The sequence below is a fragment of the Rissa tridactyla genome, chromosome Z, assembly GCF_028500815.1.
Source record: "Rissa tridactyla isolate bRisTri1 chromosome Z, bRisTri1.patW.cur.20221130, whole genome shotgun sequence".
In the NCBI taxonomy this organism is placed as follows: Eukaryota; Metazoa; Chordata; class Aves; order Charadriiformes; family Laridae; genus Rissa; species Rissa tridactyla.
The window spans coordinates 31,196,401-31,217,592 of NC_071497.1; the positions used below are offsets into that span (position 1 = coordinate 31,196,401).

The 21,192-nt window shown below is 38.0% G+C and overlaps 1 protein-coding gene across 2 annotated transcripts in view; it reads left to right on the forward strand.

Annotated features, from left to right (window-relative positions):
• MEGF10 (multiple EGF like domains 10) overlaps positions 1-21,192 on the forward strand; it is a 108,603-nt gene that overhangs the window by 67,774 nt on the left and 19,637 nt on the right. For both annotated transcript variants that reach the window (XM_054186703.1, XM_054186704.1), the window contains exons 11-16: positions 678-798; positions 2,775-2,938; positions 6,087-6,189; positions 15,949-16,095; positions 18,336-18,470; positions 18,833-18,961. In XM_054186703.1, coding sequence (XP_054042678.1) covers positions 678-798; positions 2,775-2,938; positions 6,087-6,189; positions 15,949-16,095; positions 18,336-18,470; positions 18,833-18,961 — 799 coding nt within the window. The remainder of the gene's footprint in view (positions 1-677; positions 799-2,774; positions 2,939-6,086; positions 6,190-15,948; positions 16,096-18,335; positions 18,471-18,832; positions 18,962-21,192) is intronic.

A 21,192-nucleotide genomic window follows, 5' to 3' on the forward strand; every position in this document is an offset into this window, starting at 1 on the left:
CTCAGTGCTGAAATGAAGCCATTTTAAGAAAAAAAGTTAGTTGTTATATAAGACATTGATAAGAACGAGGGTGTGCTGTTGAGGTGTAAATAAAGGGAGGAACAATTGGTTTCAGTCATCTTCTTGCACCAACTCCTCGTGCTCCATCCAGAGAAATTCTAGAGAACGACATTTGTTTTTACAGTTCAGGACAAATTATTCTGCAGCTTTTACACACATTTGCTGTTACCTATGCATTGGATGCTAATCTAACATAGAAAATATTTTACAGTATAACAGTTCTGGGAATAATAACTGTGAAAACTTCAGCCAAATAAATTCTTAAAAATATTTTACATATCCACATAATTTTCCATTAAACTGCTGTCTTACTCTGTTTTGGATTCATAAAGGGCTCCTTTATTACTGAAAATACTGTCCATTGATCTAACCAAGTGCTATTAGTTATGCGGTCTGAGCTCTCACAGCAACTAATAGAAAACTAATGCTTGCCGTAGACTTAAAAAGCATGAAGGACTCCCTCTGCCTTAAATTCAGGAAATTAGTGACAGCCGAGGACAATCATGGGCTGTATGTTTGCTGGCTTTTGTAGTGCCTGAGTCAGTCTAGGTTATTTATCAATTGTATTGTCTGAACCTACTCAAATAGTTTTTAGACTCTGGTTTTGTATAATTCAGGGCGCTGCTTGTGGTACTCCTTGTCTTCCGGGGACATACGGAGTAAACTGTTCATCTGTGTGCAACTGCAAAAATGAAGCCATCTGTTCACCAGTAGATGGTTCTTGTGCCTGCAAAGCAGGTAAGTATCTCTTCAGATTAACCTTCTTTTTCTGTAATCATAAAATGAAATTGAGTTTTTGAAGTAGAGAAGAAAGAAACTTAATAAAAAGGAGACCACCTTGAGGGCCATGTCACTAGATACTTCATGCTTCTGCTGCTCTGGGAGGTGAAAATATCTGCCCAGAGAAGAGTGCATGTACCTTTTGTGTTTCCTTGGCACAGTCCTCAGTGGGCTGGATACTGTGGCTGCATGCATTAGTGTGAGCGGTATTGCTCTCCTCGACCCCTCTGCCTGGCTCTCTTCTCCCAGGAGTATTTTGATGGTCAGTGCCCCTCCACCAGAAACCGTGTGTGTGTGCCCACCTCTCTGTATCCCAGTAGCACATGCCTTTGGGTGGAACAAAGATATCTCAGCCATCCCCTAGTGCTGGTTCTGCAGAGATCTTTTCCTATATAAAGGTGTACAGGTCCTCATGGTGTTCCTGTTCAACCCAAAATATGCTACTAAACTCCACTTCAAAATCCGCTCTTGCAATACACCTGTTCTCTTTTTCACTTCTGCTGTGAGAAAGGATTTAAAGTCCAGCGTCCCTCAGCTGTGATGCTGGATTGCTGAGAAGAGAGGGACAGGCTGTTGAATGCAACCAAGCAAATACCATGCCCAGCCTGCTTTGTAGACCCATCCATCTAAAAATGTTTTTGTAAAAATAGGTGAAGGTTGAGAGTGGGAAAGAAGTGTTAATTACCTAGACAAAGATCCACTATTTGTCAGGGGCTGATGCAGTTAAATCAGTCATGTAGCAAATGTGGAGACTTCCCAGCTTCTACTCTTGCCAGGGACAGTGGAGATGATTTAACTCTGTTAAAGTAGCTACTGCTACATAGCTAGATTGTGAGGAGAAAAAGCTATTCCTTCAGTCATGCATAATCCTATCTTCTTGTGCATTGTGCAGTTTTAGTCATACTATGATGAAGAAGGACAGCAAATGGTGAAATTAAACTAAATGCAGATACTTGTAATCTAAATGAAGGAAATTCGTAAATCCTGGAAAGACACTCAGAGAAAGTGTCTCAGTTTTCTAGCTAGTATAGTGTAACCTTTTTTCCTGAAATGACCCCTAAATTCAAAGTTATCAATCCAGGGCATGAGGCAGCATCATTTCAATATGTGCGTTTTGCATGGTCTATTGATTAGGCTCAGTGCAGAATTATTTTTCCCTTGGTTTACTGTAAACAAGGTACAAAATTAGAAACTTGGCTTGTGTCATTGCTGATGATAACATATCACTGGCTCGCGTTGTTTCTCTTGTATCCAATAGGTGATCACATTTTGAAAAATCTATTTACATCTCTGTCTATCCAGTGTGCAGTCTGCGAGTTGTTGCTATCAGGCATAATCAGTGGTGAATTCTGCCTTGTTATGACTATTTTCCATTAGATTCCTTTTTTGTATATGGAGAGAAGTACAGAAATAATCTAAAAGGTCTTCTATGTATCCTTGGAGAAATGCAGCTTACGCACTACTTTTATGTTTTCTCTTTTTTGTGTGTCTAAGTTTTGTGTTAAAACCATTTTGCAGAACTGTCTGTATTGAACACTGGCGGAACAATTACGAATGCAGCAGCTTAGGTCTAGGAAAATATTTCTAATTTTTTTCAGGGTATGCCATAAAACTTTCAGTATAGTTTAGTGCTTCTCAGAGAAATTTCAAGGTGTCTCTGTTTTCATGTAATGTCTCCCATCAGTTGCTTTTGTATGTTGGCACCCATCTGCAAATGTGTGCTGTGCACAGATGTTACAAGGTGCCCTTGAGCACCTTTGTTCAAACCTGGACAAGTCCTCAGCTGAGACTGCTGATAGTAGCCTGTAGTTACTGTTACCCGGCTATTGTGCATCTCTGAGAGATGCCACATGGTAGGCGGAGGGAAACATGTCCCTAGAGAGGCATGGGGGAAAACATGATTAATTTGTCGCTTTAATTCTTATTTTTGGCAGGTTGGCATGGTGTAGATTGCTCGATAAATTGTCCCAGTGGTACCTGGGGACTTGGCTGTAACTTAACTTGCCAGTGTCTTAATGGAGGGGCTTGCAATGCTCTGGATGGAACCTGTACCTGTGCCCCGGGCTGGAGAGGAGAAAAATGTGAACTCCCTTGCCAGGTACTTTAATAATTTCACTGAACTTTGCACTGTAGGATAATAATGGGCAGGGGGATGCTCCTGTTATTCTTCTGACTTCATGGGGATTAAGTCCCTAAGGAGCAGTGCACCTGGTGTCTGGGGTCAAGATCAGGGATGTGCATCACCAATTCTTCTGGAAGAATTCTGCTGCACAGAACACCAAAGCACACATAAAATGACTACGCAAAATGAAGATGCACACATGAACGCTTTTTCTGCTTTCGCACTTTAAAGTTGGACCTCAAACTTTTCACTAGCTCCTTTAGAATTTGTTGAAAAACACAGAACCAAATTTTTCCCTATCAATCAGCGTCAAATGCTATCCAAACTGCTTCTGTTAAACTACTTTAAGTAAAAATGATGAGAGAAAAAATATACCAAAAATATATTCCACATCAAATGACATAATTTTAATTAAATTAGTTTATATTTATGGTACAGTATGAATGAAGAACTTTCATTCCTTCTCAGTCAGACATGAGAAGGCACTCTTACTACCCAGTGCTATGACAGGTCTTTTGCCTTTGTAATGGGGCTCTGACTTCCACCATCTCCCAGACTTTGGGAACTGAAAAATTACAAATCATTGTGTTGACAAAGGCACGCTCCTCATCAGTTCTGTTCCACCTTGTAATCGGTAGTTTGGGGAAGCCATAAAAATATATAATTTCAAAATTTTAAAATGGTAAAGTTCAGTTTATTATGTAACTGTTTGGTTTCAATTACATTTCATACACAAAAATTGGAATATTTTATAAAAAATGGGGTTTTCCAGAGTCCATCTTTTCCCATGATGGACTTAAATTTTGTGGGAAATCTTTAATAAAATTCGTTTTTGTGTTAAACTGCTCTCCTTTTCCTCTCCACTGTCTTTCCTTCACTTTTGCAATACTACCTGGATAGCAGGTTGTTGGTTTAATGTAATTGTAAAGTAATCACCTGAATGAACATAAACCTTGTAAGTTCCCCTCCCGTATCACAGTCAAGCTTCTGTCAGTTTGGACTAGATCTACTGAGTAATAACGTGATAGGAGTAACTGAACTACAACATAAGACCGGAAACCACACCTTTGTTTTGAATGAAAATTTGTTGTGTTGAATTGCTCTCAGAATACATAGAAGTTATTTTTGGTTTGTGTTTTTTTTTTTTTTTTTTGTTTTAAGATGAGGTATAGCATACACTGTTATTGTGAGTAAAGTGGGAAACTAAATTCTAAAATGATCTGGAAGCTGATTAGTGTACCATCTGTGCACATTTATGGAGTGTTTCCAACAATGCATCTCCATCAGAAGACTAATTTTTCTTTTTTCTAAAGCAGCTTTGTTTATCACTTAGTGTCTGATTCTGAAGGATGATGAGATCTCCCAAGGTCCATTAGCTCTTCCAAAACCAACTTATTAAAAAAGATAGGTACTGTTTCATGGCATTTGTTCACTGTTCCAAATTTAGCAAAATAATGCTTAGAAGCATTTCTGTATCAGATAACATGCCCATACTCATTGTCTTTCTCTCTCTCTCTGTGTCAAATGATGTCCATAAGCATTTACATATTTCAGATGCATATTCTGCCTTAAAATTCCAGATCAGGAGAATAAACAGCAAACTAATTAAAATGTGTCCAGTGTTTTCTGAATTTTTTTTTTGTTTGAGCAGAGAGTTTATTTGAATCAATGTATTTCAATTTGTTTCAATAACTTCAGAAAATTAGTGTCACTGCCCAGATTGTTATTCAAGATTGGACTGAAGTCCAAACTTCAGTCCAAATACATAGCAGACTAAAAATACCACTTTTCAACAACATATTTGAGGATTTCCTTTCTTTCCAAATCTGATTATATGCAAAGGAAATGCTTGATCTTTTCTTTTTCTCTATATAAAAATGTATTGTTGAGATGAGCAAAAGGCTCGTTACAGTCACATAATGTAAGATTTTGTTCTACTTTAGACTTGAAAGACTGGAAACTGAATAGCTAAATCCTCTAGAACTTGGTTGAAATGTAGACATGAACATCAAAGAACAGCAGATGAATTTTCATATAGGTTTTATTCTAATTTTTAATGTGACTGAGAGAATGTTTAATCTCAATTTTAAATGATTGAGTTTTAAACCTGACATGTTTTTTCTTCTTTTGCTTTCGCGATGGGCAACCCCAGAATTATTACCTTAAATTATACTGGCTTTTTCCCTTGTCTTTTAATTTGGTTTTGACACTTTTTCTGTAAGATCAATTTATTGTTATACATTGCCTTCATTTCAGAATGAAATTGTAAAGATTTTGGTCTTTTCAGTTTCTCAGGTCGATTTTGTTCAGAATTACCCCCAAATGTATGTGCCACCTTCTGTGGAAGAAACAAAAAAGTAAAATTCAAATGTTTAGATATAGTTCCATGAAAATCAGCTGTGCTCTTTTGGCACAGCTGAATACACCAAGAGGTGTGTTCAACTTGTAACTTTAATGTCTCATGTCAGTTTAAAAAATGTTGCATAGCCAGTAAATAATTTTGGTTTGTGTACTGTCTTATAGCCAAAGAACTTCTCTTCTTAACACAGTATATGCTGTAGTGCAGAGGGAAGGATTTTTAATCGAAAGTAATACATTTTGCATTGTTTAGGCAATAAACCTCATACTGAAGATATATTTTAATCTATTGTTTTACTACTCTTTTTTAGAAATTGTGGCTTTTTGTGGTATTCTTTTTGACCAATACGTAGAGAGCCCACGGTCTGAGGCAAAAAGGAGACTGAATTGCTTTTGCATCGAGGGATCCCCAGGTCCTGGAGTAGGAACTCAGCTGTAAGGGAAATCACAGGGACAGTACAGGAAAGCTTTCATTGCAGCCTCTGCTAGCATAGGTTACTGTGTTCTGAATCACTGTCTCCAGGTGCATTAGTCTGTGATTTGTCAAAGCAATGTAATTAATTCTTTATCTTCCCCTCTTAAATGAAAATGAAAATGTAGGAAACTAAAATGTTCCAAAATCCAGAAGCATTTTATATTCAGAAAGCCGATTACGGATTCAGAAGCGATCTGTGGTTGCTTTTTGAGGCACAACTGGCCAGAACTTGTTCTCCACTAACTCCCAGTTGTCGTCATCTCTGGTTTGTTTTTTGTTTTGTTGCCACAGGACGGCACATATGGTATGGATTGTGCTGAACGCTGTGACTGCAGCCATGCAGACGGTTGTCATCCCACCACGGGTTACTGTCGCTGTCTACCAGGATGGTCAGGTACAAAAGAGACTGTCATGAAGGACAATGAGAGATTCCACTGTGGGGGAACTTGGTCTTGCCTTTTGGTTTTGTGGGTAGAGGAGGAGTATGGTTTGGAAGGACAAAATGGATGGTTCTGTGGCGGCAGTGTCCTTTCTGTGATTTACAGGCATGGAAACTTTGTTGAGCATGGGATCCGCAGAAAACTGGAAATAGAGGGGGAAATCTTAAAAGTTGGGCGCCTCCACAGTATGATTCCTTATGAAAGTGGTGAATAAGTGTCAATATTGAAGGTTGTGCTGGCAGCTTTGTTAGGTAAAGCATCACATCCAGGAACTCAGAAAGCTTTGCTCGAGCAGCCAAAAAGAGAATAAATTGTGCAGAAGCTGTGCTGCCATTTGAGTTTCTTGAATTTTTGAAAAAAGTTAAATTTCTCCGCATGTATTTTGTTCTGTGTGAAAATTGTTGCACTTTTTTTCACAAAGATTCTCCAGCATTTTCATTGTGGTTTCAAGAAATATATAAACTCAATTATTTATAAAAATTTGTGTTTGACACTGTTGTTACACTGCCGTTTGTGGAAAGCAAGAAAACATGATGAAACTATGCAAAAGGGCAAGTTATCATGAAATGTTGCCTTTATCCCTGTGAGGTAGTTTGAGTTTTCGCATAGATTTCTAAGCTCTGAGTGGTGGGAAAACTCTTCCATCTTCAATAAGGATTTATTGACTCTACAAGTTTGCCCCTCTTGGAGTGTTTCGGACTTTGTGTCTCACAGCGATACTGTAGTGTTGCAAGGGTGAGATTTCATGTCACCCATCTGTAAGGACTCCTTCCATTTAATAATGAGAAGTCAGGATGGAAAACACACCTTAAATGAACAAAGCCGGTTTCTGCTGTGAAAATAAAGGAGGCTTTTTTTGGTGATTTCAGATATAACCTAGTACTATTTATTATCCGCTTACTCATTGGTAAGTTAACATTTTTCCTGATTGACTTGCAGGTTTATGATATAATTGTGTTCTTTTTTTTCTCTGGTTCTTCCAGACATAGTAGATGGAGGTGAGCAGACAATCTGCAGCAAGCCATTTATTCGACGAGTTTATAAAATCACTATGCTCACAAAAGTTTCTGTAGAGCTTAGGACTTCCTCAGAAACAGCCTTCCAGTTCACAAACTGATTTTTATATGCTTTTTTTTTACTAGCTCTGTAGATGGATCACAGGCATTTTGTTCAAAGTATGTAATACTCTGTGTCTGCAGTTCAGTTGATTAGTTGTAGTTGGTGACAGCTTACCTGGTGTTTTTTCTGCTTTCTGTTCAGATGAACATGACTTTTATGATTATTGGGGGGTAGGAAGTGGAAATCTGAAGGGGTGCAGACATGGGCAGGATGGGCTCCTGCTTTGCTGTGAAAGACCAAACCCATTTCTTATTTGTGCAATTTTCCTGTCTATTAAGCTTCTGCCAAGTTCTTTGAGAACTCACCATTGAGTCTCCCCGTTGTCGCCCCTTTTGGTGTGAAAGAGAGAGGCTTCCAGAGCCAGCAGTCACCCAACTGAGCCGGGATTTTGTTGGTTTTATTCTCTTCCCACAAGCTTCACTGTCACTTACCATCAGCCACTCAGATACCTCTGGGAAATGACTATTACAAGAGTGAAAAAAAACCCAAACAGTTATTTGAGTGAATTATGAAAAAATACGATTAGTATCATGCCATCTGTAACTAATTTGTGAGACACTGTGTTCATGTTTGTTTCGTTATGATGTTAATTCCCTTTGATGACTGTTCTTACTTTTAGGTAGTTTCAGGTAATTGTGTGTGTTTGTTTGGACACACTTTCTCAAACTTACATTTGGATCTGCTCAAAATATGTTTTCTTAAATTAATAAATGTATTAAGCAAAGAATACCCATGTGAAAAATATGTGAACAGTTGCTGATCTTGAGCAACTGTGGTGTAGGCAGTTAGAGCTGTTCACAAGTTCCAGATGTATTACTCAAAATACATCTTACAAGTTTTCTAAAACTGAGACAAATCATTGGAGACCAAAAGTATGTTAATGAATGAAGCCAACATTAAAATAAATAGTTTTGAATGGCTATACTGAAGATCTAGCAACTTTTTATAACAGATTATAAAAATTGCCTCTCCAGTGTGGTGTAACTAACCTGGGATGTGACAAAGGCTTCAAGCGTGGCACAGACTTTGATGGTGGTTGAACTCAGGTCTTGAAAAGAAGGCAATATTTTTGCCTGCAGTGAAATCTTATTTCGTCTTCATATTCAGAAGGAAAAAGGCTTCACTAGAAGGAGACTTCATGCATGATTATAGATAAAATTGAGTATCTGTCCCTGTGTGATGTCATCACGACAATGTCTGTAACAGACTAGTTTCAACATGTTTGTGATGTCTAGACACACAATATGACATAAACGGCATAGTTTGCTTTATACTTAGTGTCTGGAAAAATCCTCCTCCCACACTTCACATGTCAGAGGAATCTGGTCTTTGTGTAGATACTTATATTTAGAATGATTGAAAAAAGGAGACAACACTTTAGAAACAGGTTCTCAAATAGCTGTACTGTAATGTTACATTGCAGAGATAGCAGGATTAAGAAGGGAGGTTGTATACTATTTGTATGCATAATAGGTGGAGAAGGTGGAGAACAGATGGAGGATTTGTGAAAATATATGAAGGTAGTAAAATGCAAGAAATTATGTTATAATAGCTTTGATTTTTTTTTTTCTGTTAGATTTGTTAAAGTAACCATCAGACTTACCAGGTTCTGGTGGTTAGTATTACCTACCGAAAAAACCCAAAGAGTGGGAGAGACTGATTTGGACCAGTCTAATGATTACCTAACCCAAATGAAGGATTTAGTTATTTAGAAACCATTGGGAGAGTAGTATTAAAAAAGAAATACATATGAAGAAGCTTAAAAATCTGAACTTGTGAGTCTTTTTTCTTTTTCAACAAGAATAAATTGATGAATCCAAGGTGAACTCCCACAAATGTTCTGATGACACCAAAAGTATATAAAGTTTCTGAAAAGATATTTTAAACGTAGTATTTTTCTCAACCCTGTGAACGGAGCAGTTGTCTACACTTTACCCAGGGGATTTCGTCGGAGGGAAGAGTTTATATAACTTTGCAAAAATAATGGAAGGGTGGAAGACGTTTTTCCCTTGATGGATGGCACAGTTGTACCACCACGCTGAGGAGCAGGGAACACACTGCACAGGGAGTGGAGGGTCACTGGGCTGGTATGGTGCATCAATACCTCCCTCTGGGTAGCGAGGGAGCTCCGAGACAATGAAGTGGGGATCAGTGCTACTGTCATGTACCAAAGGGCAGCCTAGCTAACACCTTACCCCTTACTTTAGTCTCAAGATATAGCTGCAGCTGGGTCAACAGTAAGGTGCTATATGGTTTAGGTTTTTTAAGTAGTCTTTATTTTTTTGAACATGCCCCACGTGTTATGTTTTTCTTCTTAGGTCCTAGTTATCTATGAAAGTGAAATTTCAAGATATAGCTGCAGCTGGGTCAACAGTAAGGTGCTATATGGTTTAGGTTTTTGAAGTCGTCTTTTCTTTATTTTTTTGAACATGCCCCATGTGTTATCTTTTTCTTTTTAGGTCCTAGTTATCAATGAAAGTGAAAGTTCAGTTACTGACTGTTGCATTGTCTTGATCTGTTACAAAACTCAAGAAGTAATTAAAATTGGTTTTAATTAGGTTCTATTTCACTTTAGGGTTTCTGGTTTTAATTTAGGTTCTTTTGCCTAGGAGGATACTTAGGTTTTTCATCTTAAACAAAAGTTACTTCATTTATAGGACTTCCGTTAGAAATACTAGCCTCTCTGTAGTTTACACCAAGTGCTCCCTAGAGCACTTAGAAAAGCAAGAGTTAAGGGTGATGTTTTTTTCCTGGCAATCTCACCATTCCATCACGTTCCAGGAGCCACATGACAGGATGGTACAAACAAGAAACATCCGCCCACGCAGAGGATGATGTCTGCCCCAAATGCTCTTGTCCCTTGACATTTTCACTGTATCTTATAAATAACTTTCCTTCATTTGGAGGGAGCGCAATAGTTAGACAGTGGAAAAGAATAAGAACTATTAAAATAGAAAGCAGAAGAAGGACACAGAAAACTTACTCTCCCAAGAAGTAAAAATTCTCCTAATATTTTCTACCAAGACGTTAACTTCCATTTAAAAGCTACCTCTACCACTTCTCTTAGTGACCACAATCCAGCAAGCACCACAGTAACTGTTAATTTCATCCCTTAATCTTATCTGTTCTGCAAGCAGCTGTCAAAATACAATTTTTCCAAATTGCCCAGAAGATGAGAGAATTCATATTCTTGCAAAGTGAGATTTCACATTAAGGCATTGTAAAAAGGGAAAAGGTTTTCCCCCAGACAGTTTGTTTATTACTGTATTACAGTAATGTGGGTGTTACTGATAACACATTACTGTTGTGTTTTCTGGGGTGCAGTTCTGATGGACCTTTCTGTTTGGGAAAAAATGTCACGTCATACTGATACAACATTTGTCATTTTTAAAATCAATTTAAAGGTTGTGCAGTGCCAGGGATTATGAAATACCACTCGTCTGCTCTCTGTACCAAAACAATAGCATTGGTTTATGGAAAAGACAGATGCAGTAATATCAGCCTACATTTTACCAGTGTGTACAGTATTCATCCATATGCTAAAGCAGATAGGGTGTTGGCGACTTTTTGCTGTGCCGGACACCTGCCAATGCTAGTCAGATTGCCCATCACCAAATGTGTTTTTTCTCTGAGGAAGTGCTGTGTCTTTGCATGTGCTCCTGACATTATTTCTAAGAGGCACATTTGTTGCTGGATTATAACAGGGAGGACTGTCATCTGACACCCACCCCACTGATGCAAATAACCAGGTTCCCTGGGAAGCACGAGCTAGAACTCTCCCTTGCTCCATAGCTTTTAATACGTATGCATGTTTATCCCTCTCCTACAAAGAAGAAAAAAGACACAAGAGAGTACTGTCGTGGGTCTCCCTCACCTTAAGACTCCGAAACGAGCTGCTGCTGGAATGGCATGTGTGGTGCTGGTGCCACAGTGCGCCCAAGCCAAGAACCTCTTGCAAGATGATAGGTCTCCCTCCACCTTGGCCAATTTCCCCTGGGGTCTGGAAGCATGAGGTCCCATTGCGATGAATATTCAGTGTGCTGCAAATGAAATCATATGTGGGCACTGTGTCACGATAAAAGACATATTTACTTTCCAAACTTAGGGAGATTAATTCTTCGATAAGATGTTTGGCCTACCCTGTGTCTGGACTTCACTGTGTCTGTACCTCTATTGCCTATACACTGCGGAGGGTGTTTAAGTGAAAGAAATACCACTGTCTTATAAGAAGAACTTTAAATCAGTAGATGAAGTACACTTATTATCTACCTATCAAGAAGGTAGGAAAAGAAGAAGTGTTATTTTCTTGTGGCTACGTAAAACATGGTAGATGAAAAGAAGAGCACTGCTGGAGTGGATAACAGTATGTAGCAACAGTACAGCCTTCAGAAAGATACTCAAAAGTGATTCTTCCATTGAAGTTTGCAGATACTGGTGTTTTGTTTGCCTTCAAACTCTGTTACACTGCTGGTTTTGTTGACAAGCTTTTGTAGCTGGCTTCCTACCAAAACTCGCAGTCACAAACTCTCCTGCTGTCACAGTGAAGGAGCAGTAGCCTGAACTTCTAGAGAAAATGTTCGATCCTTTCATCATCTCCTTAATTTGAGACAATGTCATTTAGTCTTCTGGCTATCTTCAGCTAGGGAGCGAGTTAATTCTTTTCCCTTAAAGACAATGAAGGAACTTCTAAATAGCGCCTATGAAGTTTTTCACTGCTTCTCTGTGCTGTTTCTCCCCTTTCTTTGGAGTTCTCATCCATCATTTGACAGAGGAATAGGGAAGCAATTCTTACCATCAGAAGTCTTAGCTTCCTTGAACAGAAGCAATCTAGTGTTTGTTTCGCTCAGATACGAAGGGTGAGATCTTGGACCATGATGGAAATGTATCATTAGCCTTAATGACACTAAGATTTCCCCACGTTTTGGGGGCTTGGTCCTTTTGTTTAGGCAGTTGTGCATCCAGTCTAGCTCTGACATATTGTAAAATAGGTTTTAATTCTGAAAGACTATACTGGAAAGTTCCATGTGTGTGAAGATAAATTGTACAGCAAAACCATATTCTTTATGAAAAAAATAATTCTTTTTAAAGTTTGGATAACTTTTTATCAGACTAATGGAAACATAACAAGCTGGAAAACAGCACATAGTTCGACAATAAATTTGCCTGGGAATATCTTAAGAAATAATTGGTAGATTTTTTCCAATTCGAGTACTAAAACAAATTAGCTCCTGTTGATCTGACTTGGATGGGTCATTGAGTCTCAACTTAAAAAAATAGCATAGGGAGTATGTAAACACGCTGATAGCACGGGCAGAAACACTGGTATCCCTAAAGAATTATTTACTTCATTCATACAATTACGAATGCTGGGGGAATGCTGATTTAGATGTGAGGCCCCCAGCAAAAAGCACTGAGCATTAAATGCACGAGCATTTCTTCAGAGCAGCTTAGCTGAAGTTTATCATGACCATTCAGCCATTGCCTAGCAACTTGTGAAGGCCATCAAAGAGCTCTTTGTTCATAGCTCTGGCAAAAACATTTCTTCGCAGATATCCTTATCAGTATAAAAATCAACATGAAAACTTATAAAAAACAATTTTATTGCCTAAAAGATTAATACTTGCTTGAAACTGTGGTACTCATAAGCCAGTACACTGTTGATACTGTTGTTGTAAAAGCTAAGTCTAATCTTGCTTTGTAAGTTCTAGTAAAAATGTTTCTTTTTCATCATTAATTTCTAGCTTTTCTATAAAAGCCTGGCTTTCTTTGCTGACATTTCATATAAAGCACAAGAGTGGAATTTTTTTTTTTTAATTTATTAATCCTTTTAATATTTCTAACTTCTTCTTTCTCAAAAATACACATATTTGATTTTTACAGCTATAAGATGTGAAACTCAGTTTTGCATTTTTAAGTGCCTTGTGAGCATATCTAAATAACAGTGAGTGAGTCAGATTTAGAATTATTTTTATAATTAGAAATGCAATAAATCACTAAATGAATTAGTATTTCTGCTTTGCTATATTCATTTTTGACACTCACATACAGGAGTGAAACTGATTTTGCTTATGACCAATAGTGAATGTCAAAAAATTCCTTTTATGGTGAAACAGCAGTAATATCCAGCATTCTCTCAGTATGTTATATTGTCATAATTTTTATTCAGTGATATTTAGGATACACTATTTCTTTGCTAAATAGAGGGATATCATTCTTGGCCCGACTACTTCCTTATAAGGGATGAAAGTGGGAAGAAAAAGTGATTTTTTTCAGTTTTTGTATCAGATAATTTTCCCTGATGTGTGCTGGAGGAACTTTTTCCTTTTTCCTTTTTAATGGTAGTTGTTGGCTCTTTTAAGTATTGTGGCTCTATGCAGCATGGAGGCCATTGTCTTTTCTATCCCAGTGTTCCCAGTATCACCCTTTGACACCATGCTGTCATAAAGCATCCTCTGTGCACAGATCAGGACGATATAATTGAGCTTGGTGTTATTGTACGTCACTGGTCTACATAATCTCAGATAATGCACTATGGTAACTCTTGGCAACCACTGACTTGTTAATAGTGACCATTGTATACTGAACACCGCTGAAACCTATTAAGACTCCATGAAAAATGCCTTTTCTCTAGCAGGGCTCACTGAGTGAAGCTATGTGTGATATGACAGATAACACTCATGTGAACAGAATGCCAGGCTCAATTCTGAAATCCTCTGCATGTGTCTGCTTGTGCTTTCAAGCAGAGCAATCTTACACATCTGAAATAAGTGGTCTTGTTTCTAAAAAAAAATGCTGTCATCTCATCCTGCTCATGTGCATCACCATCTATGAGAATCAAATCACTCTTTTGTAACTCTTTATCCACGAATTGGGACATAATGAAAAAGTTGACCCAGGTTACGGAGAAGCAAGTCTACACTGACTCTCGAAAGTAGATGAAGATAGGAGAACAACATTGCCTATGCAGGCAAAAATGAAGAACTAATGATATAACAATATATTTGTTTTAGGTCAGTGTTAACCAATGATCATTGAACAATTAGGTGTTTTAGGTGGTCCATGTACTGTCTGCTCATGGTTAGCATTTGGATTCTAAAAGGCAAGTGTTTTCTCTCTTGCCGGAGTTAGTTGGTCCGTTCTATTGAACCACATATTTGATTGTTCAATCTGTTGATTTTCTTGCAGAGAAACAATTTGAGAGCCTGGAGTTTCACCTTTCCTCTAATTAGAGAGTTAGTCTTTGGATATAGGGAGCTTTACAAGGCACTTGGTGTGAGGGTTGAGGAATCACCTCTGAGTCTGGTCTGTCAGTAAACAGTGTAATTATTTTTCAGTATTGTTACAAACAGTAGGTTTTGCTCTTCAAAGTTAAAAGATTTTTTTCTTGTCACATGTGAAACTGTTTTGCTTTTTTAGGACTCTGGCAGCCAGCAAACCTGTGGCATATTTTGCTGGAAATACTTACAAAGCAAGACATGCTTGTGGTTGGATTCAGTCCACTTTTCCCTTAGCGAAGGGCTTCATTCAGTAGAGGAGCTACAATAATACTTAATTGTTAATGCAAAGTACTGTAGACACAATACGGTCTGAGTTCCACAGTGGTGCCTGCTGGCATTTAACATGCAGCGTGCTTTTTAAAATCAGATAGTGGAAAAAACAAACAGGAAAGTTATATTTAATGTTGCTGCATTGCAAAGAAAGAAATCTCATCCTATGATTGGATGATTATAATCAGTAGCTTGTATCATGATTTATGTATAGGGGTTTAGGTTGTGGCCATTTTATAATCAATTTTATGCCAAAAAAGGTTAGACAAAGCACTGACTGACCAGCATCCTTAACACTGTTGCAGCTAAGCATTTTGGAATGCTCACATGGTGTGTTTGGAAACCCTTTGTGTGTGCTACATTTTTCCATTTGGTATGAGGCTTAGCAGTAATCAGCTCACCACTAATTAGAAATCATTCTGTCCTGCACCCTATTATTACACAAAATTATGTCAGACCTTAAGAATTTTTACATTCAGAGGGAAAAGTTTCTGCAATACCTTTTGTCATGCATTTCCCTAAGATAAAATTTGAAAATAAGCTTTTGCTGTTTTGAAAAAGCCGTTATGGAGGAAGAAAAAGCCATTATTTTGATGCATTTGAATTGCTTTCTACTCTCAATTCTCTTTATTGGTACCAGTGGTGAAAGTGAGAGGAATAAAAGACCTTTCAAAATTTTTATATGTGTAAAAGTCTTGTAAATCTTAGTATTAGCAGGCAGGAAGCCTAGAGGTAGCACCCCATGGAGCTCTTATGTTCCATGTAAATCTGCAAAGTGCTTTCCTGTTGCAGAACTCAGGATCAGCCCTTATGTATATTTTGGCAAAACTGGAATATGAAAGAAATTCACTGTTCTGGGGGAAGGCAGGAGCAGAGATGCAAATTTACTATGTTCTTTTTCTATTTTCCTGATGTTAGTGATATTTTCATAAACAGGTTTTGTGAGCTGTGTCTTAAAAATGAGTCCTCTGAGGACCAAAGGTTTAAACTAACTACACGTAAGAGTTCTTTACAAAGGCTGACATTTTTGTTTATTTATGGTTGCAGGCATTCACTGTGACAGTGTGTGTGCTGAGGGACAGTGGGGTCCAAATTGCTCATTGTCTTGTTACTGCAAAAATGGAGCATCCTGCTCTCCAGATGATGGAATCTGTGAGTGCGCACCAGGATACAGAGGCACGACTTGTCAGAGAAGTAAGGACGAAATAAATGCTTTAAAATCTCTGTTTTGCCCTCCCTTACTTGTAATGCATACGATATAATACCATAATTCTTTATTAATTGTAGTATGAAGTACTATGAAGCACTCCTTGATTGGACATTTTGTCAAAATGTGTGAATATACAGAAATAAGTGTTATCAGAAATTAACAAATGTTTCCAACTAGTAGTGCTTTTTGTGTTATGGTACAACTTCACTTTTACTCACTGTCTGTGCTGTGATGTTGTTATACACATGACTTTCTAAGAAACAAATTCAGTAGGCGAGTCCTTTCTAAAGGTAAGCATTTACAAATGTGCTTGACAAACATTAATTTTGTAATGCATATTTTGGTAGCTGTATAAAACATGCAAGAGTTTCAGAAGCTAGAAACCTTAGCTTCCCACTGAGTCTGGTAGGAATCATTGGCTTAAATATTGCTTTTTTTTTAACACTTATTTTGAAGCAGCAAAGAATGGCCAGTGGGATCAGGCCACACAGTAAGTAGAGGATATCACAGTTACCCATAGTTACATTTGAAAAATTTATAACTGCAAAATTTAAATGTGACAAGAACAGAGATACGGATGAACTGAGGTAACTCATACAGAAACAGCGAGGCAAAAATAAGATGATGTGCAAAATGTCTACCCTCCCAAGAAGATTTGTCACAGTTTGCCAGCAGTCTAGCTGTCTTCTGTTTGAACTGTCGAAGCTGTGAGGGAAAGGTGCGCAGAGAAAAGAAAAGTGAGCCCTCTGCACTTGGAGACCAACTCTGTTTTCAGAGGAGGTCTCCCAGAAACAGGGTCAAGAAGCAAGTGGAGTAAGGCCAAGTGGAGTTGCTACTAGGTCCTCCAAAAGAGGCTTAAAGGGCAGGAGACGCTGTGAAATGATTACTAGAAGGTAGAAGGAGAACCAGAGGAGGATGAAGTCCTAACAGTCCAGGAATGGCAAGATTTCAAGCTGAAGAATGTGGTTGCCTATGGCACCACTAAATCCTGCATTAGCGTGGCATTAGTATTCCTTAAGCATTTCTAACTAAGGGCAGTAATTATTCTCACTATCTAATCTGTAAAGGCCTTGCAGTTAATCAGTTAATCCCAAAGCAGACTAAGTGTAACACTACGTGTAAAAATGTTCCCTGTGTTTTGGAACTGTGCCTATAACCTGGACAAGAGGCTTCCAGTCCGGTGGCTCTCAGAGCCCTTCTCTGATGCACGGTCTGGAGGCTGGGAAGACAAAGGTCATACGAATAATTTGGATCCCAGTCAGAAAGTGCCTTTTCAGTAAACAGGAAGACCTTTTGTCACTGTTTCACTTGGAAAAGTTAATCTCTCTAGAAAGATCTGGCCACATAACTTGTATCAAGTGTATAATTAAAAGGATGAATCTTGAATGAAATTAAAATATTGAAAAGATTCCAAGTTAGTTTTCATCAGTGCTAATTGCTTCTGTGCAACAGGTATTTCTCTTGATGCATTACCTAATATTCTAATTTATCAGAAAATAAATGCCAAAAGGGATTAGAGCAACAAAGAAGGAGATTTTATGCCACAGACTTCCCCCCGCCTTCCCCCCACTTTTCTTTTTTTAAAGAAGCTAGCACCTTTAGCATAAGAATTAAATGGACGACTCTGTATTTCTGGTCCCAGGTTCTCTAAAAGCTAGGTGATGTGTAGCCATCTGTACCATGTAATGAGTACAGTGAGTACCCAAATGAAAGGATAACTGGAAAATATCTGTACATTTTTTTCAGTGAAGTAATGGCTATTAGTCTTCCAAGTTAGGAGCCTCATAGGAAGTCAAGGTCTAAGGTGACTCAGCTATAGATAAAACTATCCACTCTGGTTTTTTAAATTACTTTTCTTCAGATATGTTTTAAAATATGTTCATGTTGTTGTGGAGGACATATAATATATAGCCAAATGTGCATACTATATAAAGTACATATGCATTTCAAACATAACCCAAGTGCAGTGTGGCCTGACAAGTGATAGAATGTCAAGTCATTACTAACTATTACAACTAGAATATAGTAAACCCTTGAGGAAGATGAGCAAATCTCCTTTCGTGAGTGTAAAGTATTGAACTGTATGAATAACAACCACCATTACAACTCTTGTGTCTTTAGAAAGCAGAACTGATTCAAAGTCAGGAACAAGTGCACTGAAGAGTACTTCATGGCTGTATAGAAAGTGCAGGAAGCAATGACAGTTTGTTGTTTCTGATTCCAGTTTGTTCCCCTGGGTTTTATGGACACCGCTGCAGCCAGACATGCCCCCAGTGTGTACACAGCAGTGGTCCCTGTCACCACATTACTGGCTTATGTGACTGCTTACCTGGATTTACAGGAGCCCTCTGTAATGAAGGTAAAAGTTGTAATAAAGACGCTATGGGATGCAGAGAGCAAGCACTGTAATAACTTTTATTCCATCACCTGGAAACTCTAAAACCAAAAATAGTTTCTGTTGTAGTATGTGCAGTTTATAAATTAGCAACCTTAAGCAGGTTTAAGCTGATCCTTAAGTGTGAAACCCACTGTATTCTTATTTGTATTATTTGGATAATGAATATGTATAATGGGTTTACCAGAACTTATAATGCCTTACTTTAACATTATACTAAGTAATACGTTCCTTGATCCAAATAGCAGTTGCTTTCTCTTGAGATAAAGAAAATACAAGCTTGTTCTGATTACTAAGGAGTTCTAATTTCAACAACTTGTTCTCAGTATGTCCCAGTGGCAGATTTGGCAAGAACTGCATTGGAATATGCACCTGTACCAATAATGGCACATGTAATCCTATTGATAGATCGTGTCAGTGTTACCCTGGCTGGATTGGCAGCGACTGCTCTCAGCGTAAGTATCAGCTTTTTTTCCTTTATTTTTAAAACAATCAATCATTTGGCCATTTAAATTCTCTACTTTTTGGTAAAGAAACACTGTCTAAGTCAGAAATGAGGACTTCCTGGTATGTAATGAACAGATGCTACACTTCTCTTCATGTCATCGGCACTATCATAAACACATTTGCACTATGATTTTTCTAATAAGTGGGCTAGAGCATACAACAGGAGGGATCAATTTGCAGTCTTCCACTGCCTAAAGAAGAGTTGTAGAGCAACTGGATCAGACTTGATTCAGAAGTGCACTGTGGAAGGACAAGAGGCAATGCTCACAGGTTGCAGCAAGGGTGACTTTTACTATATACGAGAAAAAAAAATCCTTACTGTGAGAGTGGATAAGCACAGCAACTGTCCAGAGAGGCTCTGAAGTCTTCAGCCTGGAAGAGGTTGTGAAATGATCATCGTTGAAGGTCCTTTGAGTAGGATGTTGGACTGGGTGATGCTAGAGGTCTCTTCCAACACAAAGTCTGTGATTTGATGCATCTTGCATTGCAGAGAGGGCTCTTGGCCAGTTATTTGCTTGTCTGTAATTATTTAGTCTTATTGCAGTAATGTTGTGAGCATCCGAGGGCTTGTATCCTCAGGACAGTCTTACGAATAACAGAGGTATTATTTTACAAATAAGGAACTGAGGCACTGAAAAACAGGATGTTTTTTCCTACTATAGTTGCATAGAGAGCTACTGGCAAGGCTCAGAACAAAGCCAAGATTTCCTCAAATCCAAGTTAGTGCTCTGGCTGCAAGACCATCCTAATTCTTGCTAAATATATGAACATTTTGATAAGAAATTTTTCACTGTGACTTTTTTTAAGTGCTTATAACTTTTTGATGGATTTTTCTCTTTATTTGTTTTATAAATGTTTCACAGATACACATTTTTAGTGTCATTCTACCTCACTCAATGAGTGTTGTCCTAGTATGCTAAACTCAGTGAAGACTCTGTTGCTGACTTAAAGAGGAGAAGGGCGAGACTCAAATTTTATTATGTTTCATAGAGTTATTTTATTAAATAACGAGGCATTCTCCAGATGCCTTGCTGGGTCTATGCAAATTACTAATGACAGGAAAGAAATATCTGAAGCAAAATTCTCACAAGAAGCACATCCAATTCCCTAAGGTACCAAAATCCATACAGTCTGAAACCCGTGCATGCCAAAATTTAAGTCAACCCATTTTCATGAATAAAAGAAGCTGCACCAGACCCTGATACGTCAAAATTCAAAAGAAATTGTGCTGGGGTTTCCAGGGAGGTGCATTTCCTAATAACATGCCTCATTGGTTTATATCATTTACGGTTTGACTGGCTCAGGTTAACTGACTCTGTACTCAGTGCAATGTAACATCTGGTCAATTTGGAAAAAAAAAACAACTTTGCTGGCTAAATTCTGTGAAGTGATTAGCATGCACAACTCAATATGATACCAAAATAAATCTTGAGCCTATTCCTGTGGAAGCCAGTAGCAACAAAGGTCCCTGTTTTTATGGTAAAATAAGTAGGTAGTTGGGAGAGTAGCAGAATAGGGGTATTTAGGAGGAGGAGGGACTTAGTCACTGAATCAATAACAAGAAAATGGTGCCAGCAATATGAATGGAAGCGTCTATTGAGGCTGTGCTCATGGACTGTAACAGAGGAAGTTTATTTGCTTTGTATAAAGGCCTTTCGTTCACATGGAAAATAATGATTCCATTAATTTCTTTTGGAACTAGCGACCTTTTTGAAACTTCTAACCTTTCGTCTCTATGTGATTTACATTCCTTCTTAGTTGACCCCTAATTTCAAACAAAAAATAATAATAAAAATAATTATAAGGCACAACTGAAGTGGAAACAACAAAAAACAAACTTAGTACTTTTTTTTTTTTTCAATACAACATAGTATATTTCTTAAGGAAATGAAATTTGGACAAATGTAGCACTTTGCAAAAATACAGCCCACACATAGATGAGTCATTATGCAAACATTTAAAGGATTCAAGAGTTTGTATTGCTCTCAGACAGGTCTCGAGGACCAAATCAGTACACAACAATAAGGAGTTACACAGGAATAAAGCTAAGGCTTCCGTGTCTGACCTGTTTCTTCTCTCCTGTGAGATACTCAAGTTGTACTTTCACAAAACTATTTTTAAATTAAGCGTCTCTTTACTAAAGACACAAAAATCTCAATGTGAATCACAGTCAGCAGAA